The sequence below is a fragment of the Ostrinia furnacalis genome, unplaced genomic scaffold (genome assembly GCF_004193835.3).
Source record: "Ostrinia furnacalis isolate ACB-3 unplaced genomic scaffold, ASM419383v2 OfSCF5051, whole genome shotgun sequence".
Taxonomy (NCBI): Eukaryota; Metazoa; Arthropoda; class Insecta; order Lepidoptera; family Crambidae; genus Ostrinia; species Ostrinia furnacalis.
The window spans coordinates 732,835-756,073 of record NW_021135290.1 but is presented as its reverse complement, the minus strand read 5'-3'; the positions used below and the strand labels follow the sequence as shown (position 1 = coordinate 756,073).

General features: G+C 35.7%; 1 protein-coding gene across 1 annotated transcript in view; it reads left to right on the top strand.

Annotated features, from left to right (window-relative positions):
* Positions 1-21,727, top strand: part of LOC114360477 (uncharacterized) — a 74,405-nt gene extending 52,678 nt beyond the window's left edge. Inside the window, exon 4 of the mRNA XM_028315199.1 lies at positions 21,551-21,727. Within this exon, the coding sequence (XP_028171000.1) occupies positions 21,551-21,727 (177 nt within the window). The remainder of the gene's footprint in view (positions 1-21,550) is intronic.
* Positions 21,728-23,239: the final 1,512 nt, after the last annotated feature.

The window sequence follows — 23,239 nt, the reverse complement described above, 5'->3', positions numbered from 1 at the left end:
AGTTTCATTGGAGGCCGAGAACAGCCATTTAAACATATAGATATAGTTTTATTGAAAACTCATAAATAATCCTTTCATAATATGTTGTTAAACTAAACAAGTTCATTAAAGTTGAGTTTCATTGGAGGCCAAGCTGTAGATCCTGGCTGTACAGAAGTTGCAGTGCTGGGAAAGTTTGGTGGGATAAGCCCTTTAACTAAAGAACTTCACAAAATGTATGTGTAATTGTATATGATTAATGAACCTTTATTATAAAATTCTCAGCTATGGAACAACTATCATTGCCAGTGTTAAGAATAAGAGCATCTCAAACTACACTCGACATCAAATAAATCGCACCTCCCGCGACAAGCACTTTCAAACGTATGCATCCGCACTTCCCACCAATATTGGCACCATTTAAAAGCCTAGTTCTAAATTTCATTTAATTAAATGAAAGGTTTTTACCCCAAAAATGTGTCTTTAGAAGGATCCAGAGTCACTTCTTCAAAAATAGGTAGTTACGCTTGAGTCAACTTTTATGGCTATAAAACTGTTAAGTGGGGATTAATCGCTATCAATCTGTTAAAAGGACACGTGTGATCATTATTTGGTTTTATAACCATAAAATTTGGTCTAATTGATCCCAGAGGTCTTTTTTCAAGTCACATTTAATCATTTATTAAGAAATTAAATGTGTTTTTCTTTAAGGATATTTATTGGGCTTTCAAATAACACCAATATTGTTGGGGCACCATGATTGTGTCAGAAGAAAATCATTAAAGTTCGCGTCGCGGAAGGTGCGATTTATTTGATGTTGAGTGTATTTTGGGTGACAGAGAGTTTAACTTCATTTTCTTATCAACCACGTCAAAACAAGCTTTTTGTGTGGCATCATACTTTTCATGCATACGCCTGAAAATCTAGTGAATTCGAAACAAAAAGTCTCAATCATCCATTCCCCACCAACCGGAAAGGAACCTACGAATGAACGGTAATGGTAAATCGGTGTAAGTCCAAACATTCAGCGATAAACCCGTAATGACTTCTGTTCATACTAAAAAGTAACATCCCTAAGACGTCTACAGGAGGCAACACACTGTAATGAAGACGCAGAGCTGTGTTTAACACCCTTTTGTTTCCCGCGCCTGCGTTTTAGCACTCATTAAATTAAAGGATGGGATTTACACTCGTTAGGTTCGGATCTGCTGTGTTTTTGTCAGCACCCTTTGTGATGCGCCTTTAGTGAACGCTGTGCGGTGGATGGTTGTATTTCACAATTAAATGTACAAGAAATATTGTGTTGTACTTACGACGGTTTTGCCTTTTGTTATGGGGGCTTAATAGATGTGTGACTTACCTGAAAAAAGAAGATGGAGGTTAATTTTAGGCTCATTGTATCCATAAATAAAATGGTTAAAAACAAAAAACAAAAATTGTTTAAAGTCGAATACAAATTATGTACCTAAATATTTTAAAAATTAAATTCTAAAACTAAATATTAACTAAATCTTCTTGGCCGATATTGAAAAAAGTTAATTTATATCATGCTTTTTGCAATGGCCTTTTAATAAAAAGGCCTTTTAATTTTAAAAGCCTATTTTGCATGACCCTAATAGACTCTCTATAATTAACCACAACCACATCCATTTTCATGATAATAAAACACGTACGCACAATGAAATCCGCAATATAGTACTTCATATAGAACATATTTCTCAACTTATCGATTACCCATTTCGTTCCATCTCAAATTTCCCATTTCCCCACTTCCCCATCTTTGTAACCTTTAACTCGCAACGTAACACATCTTGAAAGGGAGCGCTGGCTGGCCAAAGCTCTGCCACGTCGTCGTTATTCAATTTACATGCAAATGGGGGGTGGTGGGAGTGCCAATAGTAGCTGATGTATCGCGTCAGGACGTGTCCTGTGTGAAGGACGGCTTTCGAGTAAGCGAGAAGGTGTCGGCTGTGTTGTTAAATTTTTAACTGGAAGTTTACCTATTTCAAGCAATTTATTGTTACCTATTATGTTTTTGGGTCAATTCCATTTATGCCGTTAACTAAAAGTAGACCTATTTGACGGGGTATATTGATAGCAAGTAAAAAACCATTTTCACAAATAGAGCAAAATACAGCACGCATTACCACCATATTAGGTACTTCGTTGTACGGAATACTTTATTTTACCCATCATATCACGATATTTTGCATAATTTTTGCCTAAGTCCAAATGCAATTTTATTTGCGGGACATATAGCCGTTTTCACCATCAATCACTTAAAAATTAAAGTGACCCCAATGGTAATACATTTACAGGCATTTTGTTTTCATAGGGGTCACTTAAAAATTAGGGATTGATGGTGAAAACGGGAATTAGTTTCCCAATTTCCAAATCAATGTATGTAGAGTTGGCTGAGACCTACTACTACCTAGATGTGTCACACCTACCACAGTTTGACCCATATCTACCCGCAAACCAAACCACAGTAATACGCGAGTCTGCCAATTACAATCCCATCTCGTCTAGTTATTACGGAGACAATCTGCCTGCGGATATTGCGATAGCAGGCGATCGAACCTGCGACCGACGCGCCACCGCAAATCTCATGGTATGGGTCATCTCCTGTACATCTTGAATATTATAGAACCATTCGTGACATTAATTAGGTTACAAAAATTGGCTACATGAAGGTCAAATTCAAAAGCTCTTCTGGATCAGAGATATAATTTTGTCAAAACGCTTATTTTTTACTGTTACTTTATATCCTTACCGATTTTATCACATAGTCTTGGTAACTATGTCAAATATATCATCTAATTATATTAGCATTTTTTGAACACTGTATACATCCCAATGCTCATCTAAAATAATTAGCTTAATTTTTAAAATAATTACTTGACGAATGTAGATCCATAATCATCAAAGTACTTTCATCTTTTCTGCAAGCTTACGTGACTCGTTACTTAATGCAAACTATGTATTATACATTTAAGCAACTGGTGAACTGAGCACAGTACATAACTGATCATCATCACTGCGAAATGCTTAAAATATCCCAGCATAATTCTTTTTTCTCTAAAACTCTTTATTCCAAGTCGTCAGCCAATTCCTTTACTGTTATCTTTATTTGTGTCGCTGTAGAGATTTTAATAAAAAACCATGGACGACCAACGTTTTGTTTTTTCATCGGCCACTTTATTGCAGTCGAGGCATCGCGTCAAAGAGCCAACAATCCATTCCGCCCCACTTAAACAAACATCCAGACGAGCAGCCGCCATTTTATTTTAATTAACATGTCCCAACTCGTCCCGTGCGGACGGACATTACGTCACATTTACCACGAAATACACAGCTTCACGTCTGATATCTCTATTTGAAGACCCATACAGACGAGACTTGGTTTTAAAATAATCCTTATTAGACACGTACGAAAAGAATTCGAAACGAAAATTGTACTGTTCCCTCTAGTCTGTAAAGCAACGAAAAATTCGTTAGTTTTTCTCGTTTTTGTTGAGACAGGACCGGGAAATGGGGACAAAATAATTGCTGGAACTGCTATGATGCATTTTGTCCAGTTTAATTTCGGCTGGCTCATATCGCGTAATTTTTACGTGCAAAACCTGTGCTATTTCTCTGAAATAAGTGAGAAACATATTAATTTCAATATAAAACCAGGACAAAGCACCAAACCTTTTTATATCGAGTTTCCATTGTTACCGCAACACCGAAACAAAATACTGCAAAGTAATAATATAACGAACAATACCTCAATGAGTCTTCTCGCCTCGTTCTGACAACAAAAGAACTCACCTCTGAGGATAAGCATACCACACAAGTGTCATGTGATTAACAAACCCTTCGCCGTCTTACTTACACCTTCGTCATAACTGATTAATTATTAACTCAACAAAAGGAACGTTGTTATTGTGGGCTTGCAACTAGTCACGTGGAGCATGCGAAAATGGGTCTTCAGGAGTTTGATATTTGGACTACCTTCGCGCGCAGACGCACCCAAACCTACAAAAGGCTTCCCTAATGGTGTGTGAACTGATTTAATCTAGCTTTATGTCTGTCCCGGACTGGTTACAGCTTTTATGGCCGCGGTTTTTGCGTCCTAGGTATTTTTGTCTTGAACGTTGTTAGGATATTACAATGTGGTTAAGTATCGCCGAGACCCCGTCTGCGAATAACCTAATTTTACCATCAATCAGTGTCGTTGGAATAAATTGAGTTAAAGTACACTCAATAGAAATTCGAGATAGAAACTTTGGATGGTTTCTTAATCACAAAACAATGGAGATAGAACAATAATTAAAAAGCATTTTAGCATTTTGAAAAGAAGACTGATAAGCTGTTAAAAGAAGTTATTAATTTAGAAGGATTTTTTTACAATACGTTATAAATACCTACCTAAAAATATCTTCAGATAAATTATAAGGTAATATTTTAACAAAGAATAAACATTATTTTGCAGAAAATACGATCGAAACAAAACACACTCGTAGCCGTTAATGTGCCTACGTGCCTTACTCTCGCGCATATTTCATGCCCAAACTTCTTGGCATGTTTTCACCTCATTCAAAGTTGTAATTTGTTGGTAATGCAATCCTGCATGAGCAAGCACAGGGGTTCCGGGAATGTATCCACGTCGCCAAATAGGAGCGTTGATTGCAAAATATTAACTGCACTTGGATGCTAAGCTTCTTGTTCTTTGCTCTATCTTATACTCTATTTTGTCTAGTGTTCAATATTGTTCTGTAATTATTGCCTGTTTGAGTCCTTTTTATGTAGTTTTTACATATAATCATCATTATCATTATCAAACTCTACAAGTTCACCTATCACACTAGATTTCTCTCTTCCATAATACTCTGTCGCAAGCGACACTGGATCGTTTGCATTCGTAGCTATCCTTAACCTTATCCAAGTCATCGGTCCATCGGGCCAAAGGAAAGTCTACACTTTTGAGTTTTTAAGTCAATATACAGGGTGTTAGGTAAATGGGCATATGAGCCGAGACTAGCCCATGTTAACATAGGCATAAACATAAATAGTATGGTGAAGTCAGAAATTTGATAGCATGATTTTAATTTTTTAAATTTTCATACAAAATAAATTTTACAAAATCCGATTTGTATGAAAATTGAAATAGTTAAAATAAAGATATCAATTTTCTGACTTCACCATACCATTTATATGACCATGTTAATATGGGCTAGTGTCGGCTCATATACCCATTTACCTAACACCCTGTATAAATTGTATGATAGTTTGTTATCATCATAAAATATTATTATTTTGAAATGCATTTGACTAAAAACTAACGGAGAAATATAACCGCCACTAACGTTAAACGATTAATGTTTGTTCCTTTATCGATTTGTCTTGTTGTGACATGCTGCATAAACGTGTTTGTGTTCCTGATGAAAAATAAATATGCTCTACCCCTAGTGCATAACACATAGTCATACCAACGTGTATGACAGTTTTAGTTTCTTATGTCAATTTTCGTAATAATTTGGTTAAGATATTGCAAAATTGGATCAATAAAAAAGTGAAGACATTTCAAATTATAAAAGAATTATAATTTGAAACAATATCCTTATCTCCAATTCTACACTCGGATAAAATAACTGAATTGAGAAGAATAATTTCTTCAGGTGTTTGGAAAAGATTTACGCGTTGTAATTTGACGGTAACCGGCTGAGGACGGATACAATTCACTGATATTTTTTGGTTTTGGGTTCTGTATGTTAGGTAAGAAAAAAAATTAGGCATAAAACACTAGACAGTGATAAGTATCTTCTGTCAACTATGTCATTTCGATTGAGCTAAACTAAAGAATGATGATGTTTAAAACTATAAATCAACCTATTCGAAATGCTATCACTGAGTTTTAGCGGAGATTTTCGTGTAGTTGTGGTATGATAATAATATGATGATACTATTAATTGGTTTTTATCATAATAAAAACATCTGTTAATATTGAGATTATTTTGATGACCTTGATTTCAAACTAATATAGAAACATTAAAATTTACTGTTTTAACATGCAAACTNTGCAAATTATCAGTTACTCAACCAGCGTTCAGTGCTTAACAAACTGACTTACATAACCTTCAGGACCTTTCCTCGCGGACCCCTAAACAGCCGGTCCAATTTGGGAGGCGTCCTAATTAATTGATCTGAAGATTCGGGAATTGCTTCCCCCTCCCCCCACTCCTGTATCTTTGAATTTGGAATTGTTGGCGCAAGGCAGTGCAATTTAGGTAAAATAATTGTTTGATTTCGGATACTCCGTCGCTTACCCTTCTGGATCGTAATTCGGTTTATGAGGCTTGTCTTTGGGTTGCGTGGTCAAATAAATGTGCGGTATTCTTCCAGAAAGGTGTTAGAAAAAGACAATATTGAACAACGGATAACAGTATTTCAAAGTGTTGGTCGATGGATGGATGACCTTGATTAATAATGACGTGACAATATTGAGTAACCTTTGTAAACCACAGACCTCTTGCATGCATGGGTCTATATACATCTGTGACGAGTAGGTATGTAATGTACTCGTAGGTAGATACTCTTTGTAACCAAAATTAAAATCAAAACGAAGCGGGATATATTATCAATTACAATTTTATAGCGCGTAAGCGATCTTGCTCGTGTAACGTCTTGGGCTTCTAGACAGTGTGGCATTACGATAGCTCCGACTTTGTGATCGCTTCAAGAACATTTTTACACGTCACCAGTCAATTGAAAATCATTAGCGGAATTTTCAATCTAACACTGGCTCTAAATAAAACAGTCTTAACAGCAACAATTAAAGCGACAAATCGTGTACGGAACCAACGTTATTTATCGACTCTAGCCCCTTCGGTTGCGGTTTTTCCAAATGTAATGAGATCGACTCTCGCAATTCTGTTAGACTAATAAAGGACATACCATTCAGCAAAGTAGGCTCTACAAAGTAGAATCATGATGAAATAATCATTCAGAGTGGAGAACTAGCCTTCGTGGTCTTTTAGGTACGTAATACAAAACTCGATTCAATTTCAGACACAGATCCCGTCCTGTAATCTGTGTCTGGTACTTAAATTTGTATCCAGTTTTAGGAATCCTTTTATGATGCGCACCCAAGGGTTTGTTCCCACGGCGACACGGCGCGTCCCCGTTTTTTACTGGAACTGTTTAAGGCAGGATACCGTTTAGAAGTATATGTATTTCCATTTGCAGGGTCCAATTTTTCAAGATCATGCATTACTGAATCCCCCAAAAGTGCCGTGTAATTTCCTAATTTTTAAATGACCCCTATGAAAACAAAATTCCTATTACGTGTTACAATAGGGGTCACTTAAAACATAAGATTTGACGGTGAAAACGGACATAATTGCACTTTGCATTTCGCTTAGGAATAATATCTTGATTATAACTCGTATGATACTAAAATACATCCCATTCAGCTTGATAAGGGGATTCACGAAAAACGCAAATCNAAGGCTCGATAATAAGAGTGGAAAACTACCCGACTAAATCAATTGTGATCCTCTTTGCATATTTTTATACCGAAACGGTATCACTTGAAGGACAATTTCGTAATATTCCGTCCTTCAATATGCGAATTTAGGAAAAACCCGAATTTGATGTGGGTAATTTACGATAAATATTATTTAATAATAGAAAACCACCCGACTGAGGAATACGTATCCTTTCATATGTTTTTTGGAATACCTTTTCATCAAACTTTAGTGAGAATGATATCAGTATAGTAAGATTTATTATATTATACTCGTAGGTGGGAAAAACTCGTGTGGTTGAACGTTATAGTTAATAAATATGATTTTATAAATCACGATTTTCGCCTAGAACGAAAAAGTGGCTATAAAGAAACGTCTTAATATAATATGAAGTCACAGACTCTTCAGATCATGAACTATTGTAACGATACTGAAAAGTTATTAAGTGAGACAATGTAAAAATACAAATAAGAACTTACTTACTTATCAAACACTAAGTAGTTGTCAAGTTTTTAATTAATTTTAACTGTAACTATAAAGATATCCGATGCTTTTGGTATGAAGTTCGACAGACTGACTGACGTTTGTTAAAGTTAAAGTAAGATGGTGCAACCCAGCCTTAGTTTTTTAAGTTTGACAAAGTTTTGTTTGTAATCATCAGCTGACTCTACAGCCATACATTAACCTTGCGTATGACAAAATAACAACATTCTGTACCTTTTTCCAGAACTTTTCAGCATTGTGTTATTTTTTAATATTTGCAAGCAACACAGACTCACCTACGACGATAATGCATCCAAATTGTCGTTAACTCGCTCGCAGCCGCGCGCTGTATGAAACTTGTTATTATTTGTGTGTTTTATTTAAACTTGCACGGTGATTAACGACCATCGCATTTGATTAAGAACAAAAGGCTTTCATGTGTGAGGGTTGTTATGTATTATTCATAGTGTGATCGAATTGCTAATACCTCATTTTATAAAAAACTGTAACATAGAGAAGGTAGAAAAGGGAGAAGAATGTACTTTAGACGCAAACAACATTAATTTTCTGGTGACTAGATTTAACAATTCATATAGGAATTGGATTTGAGAAACACAATTTGAATTAAAAAGAAATCTAAAGGCAGCAGATAATTAATACTATGTAGATATACTGATAATCCACAATTTTGATAATATTAAGTGGAAAGATTTGATTGTTTAGCGCAAGGAACTTTGCTAAGTCAACTAGTGTTATAATAATAGCATCACAAACGATCACTACAGGTTTCTTTTTGTGTAAGATACACTTTTACTCATAAACGATTACAGTTATTAACATGTCTGCTAACTTGTAACCAATTTATAGTAACTTGTCTGTCTTACTGTAGCACTTTGCGCAGAACGTTACGGTAATTGCTCGAGATTGTAGCAGGTGTCGGCGCAGTCGCGCAACTTTAGACCGCGAGTTAGCACATAACGTGTTTATCTGCGACTTGGCAACTCTGGTAGGGGTACATTCATCTTAAAGGAGAGAAGGAGGACTTCTTGACACTTTGGCTGGATTACCACCATCTTATTTTAAAATCTGTCAAACTCCATACAAAAACACTGGTTTTCGTTATAGTTGATTGAATTTATGTGGACCAACTCAGGCTTAGTGTTAATACTTTGAAGTTACAAATAGGTTGGTAAGTTGTTGGTGTGTTAGGGCTTAAATCCAACTTTACATCGTCCGCAGTTCTTAGTAGAGTTTAAGGAAATTCTACGAGATGAAAAACTGCTTATTTTTTTAGTTTCTCTATTTTCTCTATCGTCATTTTCTGATTTAAAGATACGCAAAAGAACTACAGATCATGCGAAACTAAATCTCAAAAAATCAGAAAATATCCGTAAATATGTAAAAACACTACAAAAGACAGCACTTTTTCGAGACATTAAAAATCAGTTATCAAGATACTCGTTCGTTCGTTCGTTTCAGCCGAAAGACGTCCACTGCTGGACAAAGGCCTCCCACTAGGTGGACCGACGATCTGGTGAAGGTCGCGGGAAGTACCTGGATGCAAGCGGTGCAGGACCGGTCTTTGTGGAAATCAAGATACTATACCCAAATAATTCAGAAATCGCATTCAAAATCTCTAAAGACTTGTTATTTAACNAAACTAAACACTATCTTATGCAGTTGTATTAAGGTGCTAATTTGCAACAAAATTGTATAGTCCGATATGCTTGACTGTACCACACAAATCATTTAGGCGAGCGCTTAAAAATTGTAGAACCGAACAATTGTTCGCGCCATAAATAAAAATTGTTGCGAAAACACCTCAGCAGTTTTAATATTTTAATCCCCGGGCATAGAACATAAATTTCGTTTGACTGGCTAGGGCCAGGTATTAGTATTGGGGGTTTAAACTATGGCATTTTGAAAAACACTATGTTGCTAGGTGGATAAAAAATAAAATTTTCTTTTAGGGTTTAGGCACATTTTTATCATTAAGCTTCGAGGGAACTCCTTTGTTAAAGCATCAGTTTAACAGACAATAAAATATGTTTTGTTGAAAATCAATTTATCCTGTCCTCTTAGGCCCAGAACAGACGGTGAAACGCAACTGCAACGAAACTGCAACTTTGTGATGATTCTGATGAATGAAACTGAAACTGAAAGTAACTAGCAGTTGCAGTTTCGTTGCAGTTGCGTTTCACCGTCTGTTCTGGGCCTTACTTTTATGATGGCGTGGCAATAACAATAGCCCGGTTTTTGAATTGATTAGAATTTAGATCAACACTCTGATGCCAAAATCTCAATTCACACCCCAGGCCTAAGAAATAGAGAAAACGTTTCAAATACATAAATCACTTATCAAGGTACTCGACAGCTCATCAGACTGCATTTTTGTTGAAAAACAATGCCTATTACAACTGCATAAGATTGTTTATATCTTGATGTGCCACGTCTACCTACGCTGAGTGCATCCATGAGTGGTCCCAGTTAAGTGCATTACTGCGACTGGAACTGAAACGGTGATGTGGTATAAGCACGCGCACAGTGGAAAAACCGCATACAAGACATAAAACCAACCGCGTGGATTTTCATCTATAAGGGATTTAATTCAAAATGTCATGGGTTTCAATAATAAGGTATTATTAACGTGCGATCCTGATAATTTTGTAAAATAAGAGAATGACTTTGCGTCAACTCCGATACTTTTCTACGATAAAATAATATCGATTCAACGGCTCGGACATCTCATCATCATCATCATCTCAGCCACAGGACGTCCACTGCTGATAATGGGCATCCCCCAATGTTTTTCTTTTTGCCCGGTTGGTAGCGGCCTGCGTCCAGCGCTTTCCTGCTACCTTTATGATGTCGTCGGTCCACGTAGTGGACGTCCCACGCTGCGTTTTCTTCATACTTAATATATTTTTCTTCAAGGTAAATACACGCATTTAATGGGCAGATGTACCGCCTTTAAGCTAGAGCTTTTTGTGACCTCATAGATACCTTGTTTGTACAAAACAATAAAGGGATTTTAAGCACCAATGTCAAAACGATTAAAAATTGCACCATCTTTCCCCTAAAACTAAAGCGTTCGAACATGATTTATTTAACAATATTGCGACTTTTACGATTGTACTGGATCAGAGCGTCCAGGCTTAACCCTCCAGCGAGGCATTTATCCGCAAAACCGTTCGGGTATAAATCATAACCGTTTTGTCAACCCGCACAAATTGTATCGGCGCGAAGAATTTTCACACTGCAGTATTTACAGGTTGATTTAATGCTTTCATAAGTGGGATATAGGTATGGGATTATTTGTGAGAGAAAGGGTTTGGGCAACACATTTTAAATATTAATTCTTGGTACGTATGGGGTTTAAGGTCACTCTCATATAAATGACGTAGGAAGGGCATATTATTTTTTAATAATTATACACACATTTTTTTTTCATAGAGTTGTTAGTTTTTATAAGCGCTCCTGCACACGACGCCGCCACCGCGCCGCCAACGCGCCGTCGCCACGCCCCTACACTGTTCATACGCGCCGAGTAAAACCACCGCCGCGCCGCCACCGCGCCGTCAAAGCATAATATCGCCAGCGGCGCGGCGGCGGCGCGGCAGCGGTGTTCACGCGGCGCGTATAAACAGTGCAAAGGCGGTTACTCCTTGCATCTTGGACGTTGTTTTGACTGAAATTATTTTTTTCTTAGCGATTAGAGTCACTTCAATTGTGGGTTCAATTCCCGCCTTAGGCAGTTCGATTTTTTGAAGTTCATATTTTAAATTGTCACCTACTGTTACTGCCTATTCATAGAACTGACCAACCTTTACCCCTTTCCTAATCAAAATTTTCGCAATCATTTTAAGCTCATTTTTTCAAACGATACGCACGTGGTTTTATTATTAAAAAAAACATCAAACGACTCCCCTAATAGCTCTAGGCAAAATTCTCTCATGTCCTACCTATATTAAAAACTTACAAACATTCATTGCTTAGCCTTGATATTTGTCGCAGGAAATACCCTCTATTTGCCTTTTAAGTAAACATCCGGCTAGAGGGTAGTTTCATTGATTTCTAGTCAGGGACGAGCCTTTGATATTTGTATATCGTTGGGCACATAGTAAATAACGGTTACATTCAATATTTGACTATGACATGCGTGCATATGAGCTAGCCTGTTATTGGTAACATGCAGTGGGCAGCTTTGTAATCGTTGGATGAAACTTTTCTTAGTTTTATGTAACTAAAATGATGATACATCCATATTTCAGCAGTTTAAAGTTTTCAAATCTACACTTTTATTGTAAGAGGAAAGATTTGATTGCATTGTATTGAATAGGTAAAAGAAAATTCTTCTAAAATAATACTTTACCATGAGAATTCTACATTGATAGTAGAAACTTCGTTATGTTTAAAAAATAAATTAGGTATTTACTTCGCCATTTTCCCCAATTGACTACTCATGATGTCCCTCATGTAGCTTACTTATTAATAAGAATAACATGTTGTTTATTCCTTCAAAATATTCAGTGGCGTAGCGTGGCTTTTCGCCGCCCGGGGCCGTCCGGAAATCCGCCGCCCTTTATTTTAATTATAAATATTTTAAAGTTTAAATATTATATTGAATGGACTTCAGGTACACTATTCACCGTATTTGTTGAAAGTCAAAATAAACTACCACGCACTGCTTCAGAAGGAAAATACATTAAAGAGAAGCAATTGCTGGAAACCCACAGAAAGTTGATATTTTTTTATATAATTTTTTTTCTTCCAAAACTAAGCGGTATATCCTGATAAAATAAAAACAGTAATAATGCTAAATAACAGGCAATACTAAAAAAATACATAAAATACACAAAAAAGGCCAACAAATAATAAAAAATGAAATTAATATGCTTTTAAATTTGTGTTTTTTTTTTGGTTATTTGATAAATTTATCCAAAAAATGCCCCTATAACCGGTGGTTTTTATTACTTTGTATTATTCTCTATCGTATTACCTTCGTAAAACCAAAAATCGCATGTCTCTATCCCTATCACAACGTTTGCAATGATCCTTTGAACTAAGCCTCTCCGGGCGCGCCATTCAAAGCTTCGTTAACAACGAAACTGAAAATGGCTCTAGATTTGTAATTTTGATAAAGACAAGTTAGATTTCAAATAAAAACAAAAGATTTCGAAGTAAAATAAGCATTTTAGTTAAAATTAAAATTGTCTCTACTTGTAGCGGAGAATAATGTTGTGGCAGGCCTTTGTTCAAACGATCATAGCAAATGTTGTGATAGGGATAGAGACATGCGATTTTAGGTTTTACAAAGATACTACGATATATAGGGGCATTTTTTGGAGAAATTTATCAAATAACCAAAAAAACACGAATTTAAAAGCAGATTTTTTTCAAAAACTGTCATTTTTTATTACTTTTTGGCATTGTTTGTGTTTTTTATGTATTTTTTTAGTATCGCCTGTTATTTAGCATTATTACTGTTTTTATTTTATCAGGATATACCGCTTAATTTAAAAGTTATTACGTTTCCTTTACAATAAGTAATTGGAAGAAAATTTTTATTATAAATTTAAAAAAAATCTCAAAAAAAAATTGACCTCTTTTTTGTCGATAAAAATAGGTCTAGTTTAATATATTTTCATATGTAGGGTCAGGGANAATTTTTACAAAGTCTATGATAAAGTTATGTTTTAACCAACTGACACGGTAAGAGGCTAGCGGTACCATATGGTACCAGCATTTTTTTTCCAGATTACAGGTCGAATAATTTTTTTAATGCTTGTATAGCATTATGTAGACCATAATTATCAACACATTTCAAAAAAACAAAAATCTGACACTTTAAGAAAACTCAGTCTATAATGGGTTAACATTTACTATCAGATTTCGCGAAACTCCTTTAACCAACAACGTTCATCCCAAAAAGATCTTCAGTTTATTTTCCATTCCTCAGAGAATTTTATTTCATTTTATAAAAATGAAATAAAGAAGCGGCTTTTGTAACCTTATCCTATATCTGACTAAACACTCAATGTGCGGGGCAAAAGTGCTTCTTCAAATGAATAGGGCGATCAAAATCTACCCTCAAAGGGAAGGCTTTAAATACGTTTCCTACTAACACAAGGAAAAGTAAGACGAAACAATAATTTTGTAGGAATAACAGCTTGAGTCAAGTGACTTTTAGTTTAAGTGGGTTCGGTAGGTATTTGAGGAGACAAGTGTCATTGCGGTCAATAAAGTAAATACTGGTGACCATCTAAAAATTTGTCAGTTTTTGTCATCTGGCTCAGACCTAGTACCTACCTAGTATTATTACAATTAAATTAGATGCCTTATAATTTATTACATAATAGCTTTTGCCCGCGGCTTCACCCGCGTGAAATTTAGTCACAGATCGTCATAAATTATAGTGTACGTATAATACGTATATGTTATATTGGGTTATAAAGTATAATAACTGTGAAGTTTCAACAAAATCCGTGCAGTAGTTTTTTGCGTGAAAGAGTAACAAAGATCCATCCAGACATCCAAACTTTCGCATTTATAATATTAGTAGGATTACCTAATGTGCTGTCAATACTCATGCAAGAACAAGTCTCTCATCTCTTTGAATATAGCTACAATATTCACTGTCACAATTTCATGCCACTAATATTAGTAATTTTAGCAGTACCCATCTACTATTAAGCTCTTTCATTAGTTTTGTTCGAATAATTTTGATAATATAAGTGCAATAATTAATTATTTAGCTTCAACGTCAGTGTACAAATACTGGTATTTGTTAACACCAGAATGCTTATTTAATTAGGCTGAGTGGCGATAATAGTTCAGGTTACTAAATAATAGCTTGTTAGATAATCAGAATCAGAACAACATTTTAGTCAATGCAACGTCAGTAAACAATTTTATGATATCACAAAATTATTTCAAACTAGAGTCAACCTTTACACGAGTAACCTGAGTGAATATAAACTGTGTCGCACTAACATAAATGACTGAAGATCGTATCTCAAAGCGAAGCGTACAAAGACGCTCTAGCTCCAAGAAAACGACATAAAATACGGTTTTACATCTCTAACTATGAGAAAAGGTAAGTACAGCATTAAACACATTTTATGGCAATGAAATATATCGAACGACTTTGGATCGGAGCCAAGTGTGGAAGCAAACAAACAGGACCAAGGAACGTTCAACGTACTGATTACGGAGATTAGAGTGCATTCAATGTGATAAAAATACTGGAAACCTCAAAACTTAAAGCGTCAGAATGCACCCTCCTCGGTTGCAGTTGTTTAACAAAAGGAGCAAAGATTTTTGCAACTGTTCCTTACAAAAATCCAGCTTACATAACGTTATTATCCGAGCAGAGAGCCCTGCTTTGAACACGGTACAATACTCGCTGCGATATGCTACGGTTATACGTACGGAGGCGAAGCGGCAATGCACTGCATTCAGCCCTCACTGCACTCCTTGACCGTTCTAACTTAATAATAAAACCTCTCCGCTGTGACGTCCAGGTTTTTGGGTTCCCCACGAATTTTACTACACGTATTCCCTTTTAGATTCGCAGTGACAATACGCTAGTCATGACATAGGTAACTTAAAGTTGTCCTGACGTAAAAAATGTTACTCATAAATCATACTATGTGTGTTGGACAGGTGCCAAAAATATAATGGGGTTAGTCATAAAACGAGTCGTGTTAGAAATGTGGAAATGTCACCATAAAATTAGGTTCCATACATTTTATTGCTGTATTTGTGAGCTAAACATAGTAAAGCGAAAATCAATGACATGAAATACGTTTAGTGTTCTAGCGGCCACTCGCAATTAACTTTGTCCGCATAGTGTCATAATGTTTTTTTTTATACTTTATTATTTTGAGTAAAATATTTTTAATATTTCTACAGCGGCAGGATCATGGAACTCTCTTTTTACCCAACTAGGGCAAAGCAAAAGGAGAGTTATGATTTTTCAACTAGGTAAGCATGTGTCAAGAAACAATTCGAATAAAATTCACAACGAACACGGTAGACTGACAAGCGATTATGATGATATCCGGGTGAAATTTTATAAAATTTTCAACAAACGAGCAAACATTATCATCATAATAAACTGCTCTCAAACGTTGGACTTTCTCTCAAATATTCAAACTTTGGTGCACTCAAAGCGCTACAAAAAGACGTATCATCGTCTCTCTCCATAAAAAGCCAAACAGTTGTTTACAAATGAATTTGCGACACGAAATATACAGAACCCAACCCTTTGCGCGGCGCGCCATGCTTTTTTTCCCGTTCCGTTTTACTTTCGCAAGGTTCTACCGGCACGGAAAACGTTCCTTCCTTCCCTATTTGTCTAAAACTGACGTGGACTCGAGAGGGTAGTATTGGAGTAACTTTATTTAGTTTAGTTTTCTATTTCGTTTTGTGTACATCGTGTAAATGAAAAAGGGTCCGCGAATGCATTTGTCATTTGGTTTCGGGCAAAAAAATTGTGAATTTATTGCCCTTTTTCGGTCTGTGGCTGTGTCTTGTGTTATTATTATGAAACGCTGTGTTTGTCTATAGATACAAACATCTACTTTTTAGTCTGTTTCTTCATTTTATCACGTGTATTGTAACAAATAAAGTGAAAACTCTGCTTTGCGACTATATGAGCCTTTTGTGAGTGCATGAGGTGAATGAAAATTGCCGCGTCATTATCCTCCAAAACAAGGTACTTATTGTATTTCTTTAAATTTTGATTCTAAGAAATTTATTCTATAAAACCTAGGCTTCCATTAACTTCAATGGATCTTCTCAATACTGCTTTTAGAGAGATAAAACAATATTCTCGAGACTAATGATTTCCAAAGTAACAGAATATACCTTCTTAGTTCTAATTGGCACGGCAATTTAATCTTGATTCTAATTAACGGATTAGTTACGCTAATTAAAATTTACGCGTTGTGTTTACAGTTACTATGAGTTTGACTGGAAGTGCTTAGATCGGTTACGCCATTATTTAATTAAGGATCTTTTACCATGATAAGGGCAAAGTTGATTGTTATCTAGCACACAATAGCGGTACAAAAGTCGTAAAGTACAAGTACTTATGTGGTTCTAAATTACTGTTTCCTAATAAAAGATTAGAAGTGTCTATCTAGGTATTAAACACGGTTGAAACTAAGCCAAGGTTTTACTAATTTGTAGCATGAAAAGTCAAAGCAAATATTGCGCGATTTAAACAAAATCATATCAAGGAACCTCCATTAGAAGTCAAAACCCCTTAAAACGAAACGCCAATGAAAAATTCAAAGACACAATTTCATTGACCCCAATCTCGACTTTTCCGAACAATTTCGACGAGATAAAAAGACGTTGGTGGAAGACACTCAATAATTGTCAAAATTAAATGTTTCAATGTAGTCGACTGTGACAACACACTCGAATCGAAATCTTGCAGATTGAAGAATGGCGGAACGAGAGCGCTCCCTTGGCGGCCCCGTACATCTGTCGCGGCGGTAATGCACATTTAATCTCAAGCCACTCTAAAATCTGCCAAAATGCTTTATTGCTTTCGTGAACAAGTTCTCGCGTTGAAGATAAAACTTTACAAGCATAATGAATCTAAATCGCGCCGCCAATCCTCGGAATTGTTCAAGAGTTTTGTTTAAAATAAAACTTGGATTTATCTCGTTTAATTTCGCCTTTTGTTATTGTGTAATCGTTTACCTGTCTGCGTTTTTAATTTGTCTCTTAATAGGATTGTGCCGCTAATAAGATTTGGGCAGTGTAAAGTGAAATTAGCGACTCCCGGTTTGTTTTAGATTTTTAATTAGCCAATCTTACGCCCATTTTCCATTTATTTCATTTGAGCAATTATTTCGTTAGTTGTTCACTTTCCGTATGATGTTGTTTTCTTTTGATATTGACAGATGTTTTTCGATTTACAAACTCAGACCATACTATTGTGGTTTATAGAAAAAAAGTTCAAGAAAAAACTAAAAACTAGTCCAGCTACGTTTTAATTAAATGAACTTTCAAAAACAAGATGTTGAATCCAACAACAGACCCCGAGGGTTGGTATTAGGTCTAGACTTTGAGGCTAACTTTTAATCCCTAATATCCGTTGCTAGGAAATGAAGTTTAAAGTCTGTACATCCGTGGCCTTGCGGACGGAGTCAGGCTTAAGTCAGACAACAAATTCTGTGTGTGCCAGTGATATGTGTATTGACTCTGCACTATGTTCTTTATAAGTTTCTACTAAATGGTGTTGCTTAGCATAGAGTTTGGAGATCTTTTGTTAATTGATATGACTGTGATCTGTATCAAACAAAAAGACTTTAATGGTGTCTTCAGCTTTCCTTTCTATTTTTGACTTACCCGATTACTAGCCACGATAGAGTCAGAATATGAATTGTCTTTTAGTGATTTTTTTTTCAAATCACTGCTAAAGAATTAGAAATACTTCAGAGGCAAGTAGGTACCGCTATAGCTATTTTTGGTTACATAACGAGCGGTTCCAAAATCACAACTTTGGCACATTCAAAACGCTGCAGATTCAAATAATCAAACTAATGAGGGGAGTTGACGGTGGATCCCGGCGCGATCCCCGCTGACCGCCCCGGGCCAACGTTCCCGGATTACGTGATTTCACGCAACTACCCCCCGTTCAAGCAGGTTTAATAACCGAATGTTGTCCAACAAAATTATGAGCCCTTGATTTGATTCGACAACTTTGCAGACAGGATTGCAATAGTAACTTTGGGTACCTGAATTCCTGTATTCAATCTGTCATCTGCTTTATTCAGTGGGACACCCCTCTGTTTCGTCAATGGGTGAAGCTCCATACTGGGTACCTAAATGTCAATACTTTTTATATGTACATCCTCCATACTAACCCTAAGTATTATATTCTTCTACTACTACTAGGGAACCAGATTTCCGAAACAAATTATTTGAATATATTCAGATTAGGATTGTATCTTTGCTAGTGTAGTAATATTTTAAAAACTAAAAATCCAGTTAAACCTCAACTCAGCCCATTATCATTTCAAATAACTACACTTTAAACCCGCAACGACTGTAGGCAATGCTCCCAGTAATAAGTCAGGAGGCATTTTCACACCGCCCATTTGCGTCGCACCTCTAAAGTTGAAATAAACAAGCTAACTTTGCCCATTCCGCATTGTGCGGACGAGCTTTTATGTGAGGTTCCGCGAGAATTGAACTTGTCAGATTATGTAACTTAAAGCCTCTAGCTGTTGTGAAGGTATCATACCTAAATAAATATCGTAACCAAATCGCAGAGCATACAAAAAGAAGAACAACATAATTTAAATCTGAAGAAATTTCAAGATGGTTTAACATTATGGAAGAACAAACATACTTTTAAAATGATTTTTGCCATGATGACACGGATATATACAAATACAAAGACATAAAGCTAGATACGTAAAAATAACAAAAACCTTTTTTCCGCCGGGAACTAAAAACAAAAAGTTACGGGTTACCGTTTTGAATAATCAACGTGAACGTCAATAACCAAATAATAGCTGTACTTAACCTCATCAATGTAAAGCGACATCAATATTCACAATTAAACAAGCCCCATTCCTAGTACGTACCAAAATAAAACACTTCAACAAAATAACTGAAATCTTAAGTAATGGAGTTTTTGAATCGGCCTTTAATGAATCTGGTGGTTCGAGGGTAAGTAAATACTGCCCCATTGTACTTTATTACAGTACCATTCAGGTTTTAATTAATTGTCAGAAACTGAGGATCGTTTGACTGAAACACTTCGGAAACTTGTTGGATAATGTTTGGACAGGTTTCATCGACAAATCTTGTCTATTTGGATTACAAGCATCTTAGCGAATAATCTTTTCAATAGATCGTGTTTCACGTCGATGTTTCAGAATAATAATTATTATTATTATGTTCGAGATGATTTGAACATAATATTAGACATACGAGTAATTGTTATAATTACTCAAAGATCGAAATTATAGAAACTCTTTCAACATTTTTAAGAACACATCATCATTCTTGCAGTAATCAATTGCTTCAAACATTCTGAAATGTAGTTTGTAAATGCGACAAACTAAGATAGGGAGTCAAACCAAAAAACCTTTTCAACTTAAAAGTAGCTACTTTAACAAACTTAAGATAAGTCAAATCTTAAACATGAAAGTCCCAATTAGTGCACGGCCAATAAAAATCACTGTACCTACTCTGAACTTTGCTCTAGAATTAAATTTTAAGCAGCTCTAGTGTTTCCAATTAAAAAAGCCATTAACGATGCCCGAATTAACTTGGAAGCGACTAACATTGTATTCCTACGAATAATTTTCACGGGAACAGAATTAACGGTAGTTTAAGCTAGTTTGGGGGTATACTTTAAAATTACGAACTACCTAGAGGATGATGGAAAATTTACACCGGCCCGCAAACAGTCTCATTTACATCTACGAGAGCTGACAGATGGGGCAATTCTGTACGCCACACATCCTATTTTTTTTTTTTCTATTTATTTGGCACAAAAACAGTCATTACAAATATCGCTTCTAAACAAAAATAGTAACTAAAACTATTATAAAGGTATATGCATGCTAAGCAGATACTGTGTTTCTAGGGCGACGTGGAACTTTGTGGGACGAATTGTGTCTTTGTCAATTTTAGTGACATTTTGTGTACAGTACTGATCGTAATCGTTTGGCTGTTGAGACAATAATTTATGTTTGATTAATGATTTTTCGTATTTCAAAGAATTCAACGGCTTAGTACGGATAGTTAAAACTAATAATATAGGAAGTGGCTCATATTTTTTTCATGTTTGTAGTCGAAACAAGCCATAAACCATAATTTTATGCCAATTTGTACATCAACAACACGGTGATTATATTTTTATGCTTATAAAACTGTTTGACCTAGTGACCTAGTTTTGTTCAATAATGCAAAATACTTTTGCGCTTGTTAATACTCATGATCACAATTATTATTATTAATATTATGGCATAATCTGATTTTGAAGTTGTAATATGAAATATTTCTTACACCTTAACTTGAAACAATATTCATGTAAGAGTTGCAGCGCTCAAGACAGCTAGCGCCACATATGAACGAGTTTCGGAACTTTGTTTGTGAAAGGGCGCAATAAGTTTTGAAGTATCAATTTTCAATTTACAAAAGACAAAATTTATAGTAACAATGCATAAAAAATAGACGATTTGAACGACCAATATTTTTTTTCTTTATTGAAATGTAGTCCTATGACTACGCGTGGATATTCATACGGTCTTCAACATACATCAATATAAATCATCCAGTCAGTCATCACAGTAAAAAACAACATAAATAGACACAACATCAACATGGGATCGTTTATTATCCCATAAGGTACCTGATGTTGCCAGTCGTCATGAAATTGCCCGAGCGGGATGCAATCACGACGCCTCGTACGTTGAAAAGAGACGGTGACGATAGTCGCACGTTTGGAGTTCATATAGTCTTTTTTGGTCACGTTTGTTTATACGATCATAATTTGGTGATAATATGGGTAACTGTTGTTGTTGTGATTGGGGTTATAGGTCCGTGAGGGCCAGAGACTGACTGGCGTGCGGCAGTTACGGCAGCAACAGGCGGTCGCAGGGGCGGAGCGTGGTACCCGCGCGCGTGCGCCGTCCAACTCGGTTACTATGACAACGCCTCCTCTAGATGTTTGTGATTACGTACTGGAAGGAAACTTTGCCGTGATTGACGCGTGATGTTCAATAATTGTATTTGGATGTTGGGCAGCTTTTTATGAAGTATTAGCTGGGCTTTAAGTTCAGCTGATTTATAGATTTGGCCGCAACTTGTAATGGAATTTGGTGTAGGTACGCTTTGGTAATGATGTACTTATTGGAGATGGAAACGCATATTGTACTGTTTTATTTGTTTTAGATTCTAGGTTTTAGCTAGATTTGTACATGATATATGACTAAATTACTAATGCTTGTCTTAGCATCAAATTGCAGCGACACTATGCATCGCGTGGAAATATTGGTAACATTGACAAATGATGTGGTGTGACATCGCGTCATAGCGTCGCGCGCGTCGTCAGTAAATGACATCGGACGAAGTACCTACCTATAGCCCTTTCTACAAAGAGCTGTGGGTTTGTCGTCCGATGTTGTTAAACTCAACACCATTATGGGATTAATCGTGTATCCATGTTGTTTCAGATATATTACATACCATACTAAATATTTTTGTGTCCTGTGAAGTAATTAATTAGAACTTTTAAATGTAAAGTAAATTACGTACCTACTTACATTAAAAAGTAAATTAGGAAACAAAATCAGTATATTTTTATACAGGGTCAATTAAATTATAAAGATCAGCCTCTATTATTACGTCTAAAACATTTTCTTGATAGGTCTACTAAGTGACCTATCAGAGCACTACCCAGATGTTAGTTAAGCAAGTCTCTNGCGAAGCCGGGTTTTCATCTAGTCTCCTATATTTTCACCCAGACTTGACCTGTTCTATCTCTATACGATATTGGCTATATCCATAAGAGTAACTATCTGGGGTTCGCTTAAAGTGAAACAAAACTTTATGGCTTGAAGCTCTTAGCCTTATAGCCATAATGCTGTAGAGTGCCCCCTACCATTTGAATCTTGTCGCTCACGAAAAATATTCGCGTTTGATTCCAATTGTTGGAAGGAAACGTAAATAAATACGTCAAATGTAGCAATATCTACTGTAATATTAGATTAAGTTTATAATCAAATTACAGAAAGAAAATTAATTCAAACCAAGTTTTAATAGAATTATGAGTGATGATAAAATCATAAAATGATAGCGCAGATTACATAATAATAGTTCTCGTTATCATTTTAATTGAAAAATAACAACGCAGTAAGCGCTGTGTTTGATTAAAAACGATTTTAATTAGCCAAATTAATTGTCAAAGATAGGGAATGGGATGAATATGAAAAACCTGAACAAATTACATTGAAAGGTTTGTGTTCAATTCAATTTTGAATCCACTGGATCTTAATCCCCACAGCTGATCTCCTTGACATCTGCAGCTCTCTGTGGACTGTGTTATAAAACAAAGAAAAATGCTTGCCGTTTAAATCCTCAGGTACTTAAATCAAAACGAGATAAAGGTAATACCTAATCTAATGAATGAATCAAAAAATATTGTTTTCAAATCAAACAAAATTGAAAACAGAAAAGCTGTAATAAAAACTTAATACTCGTATTTATTGACGGTTAATAAAGCAATA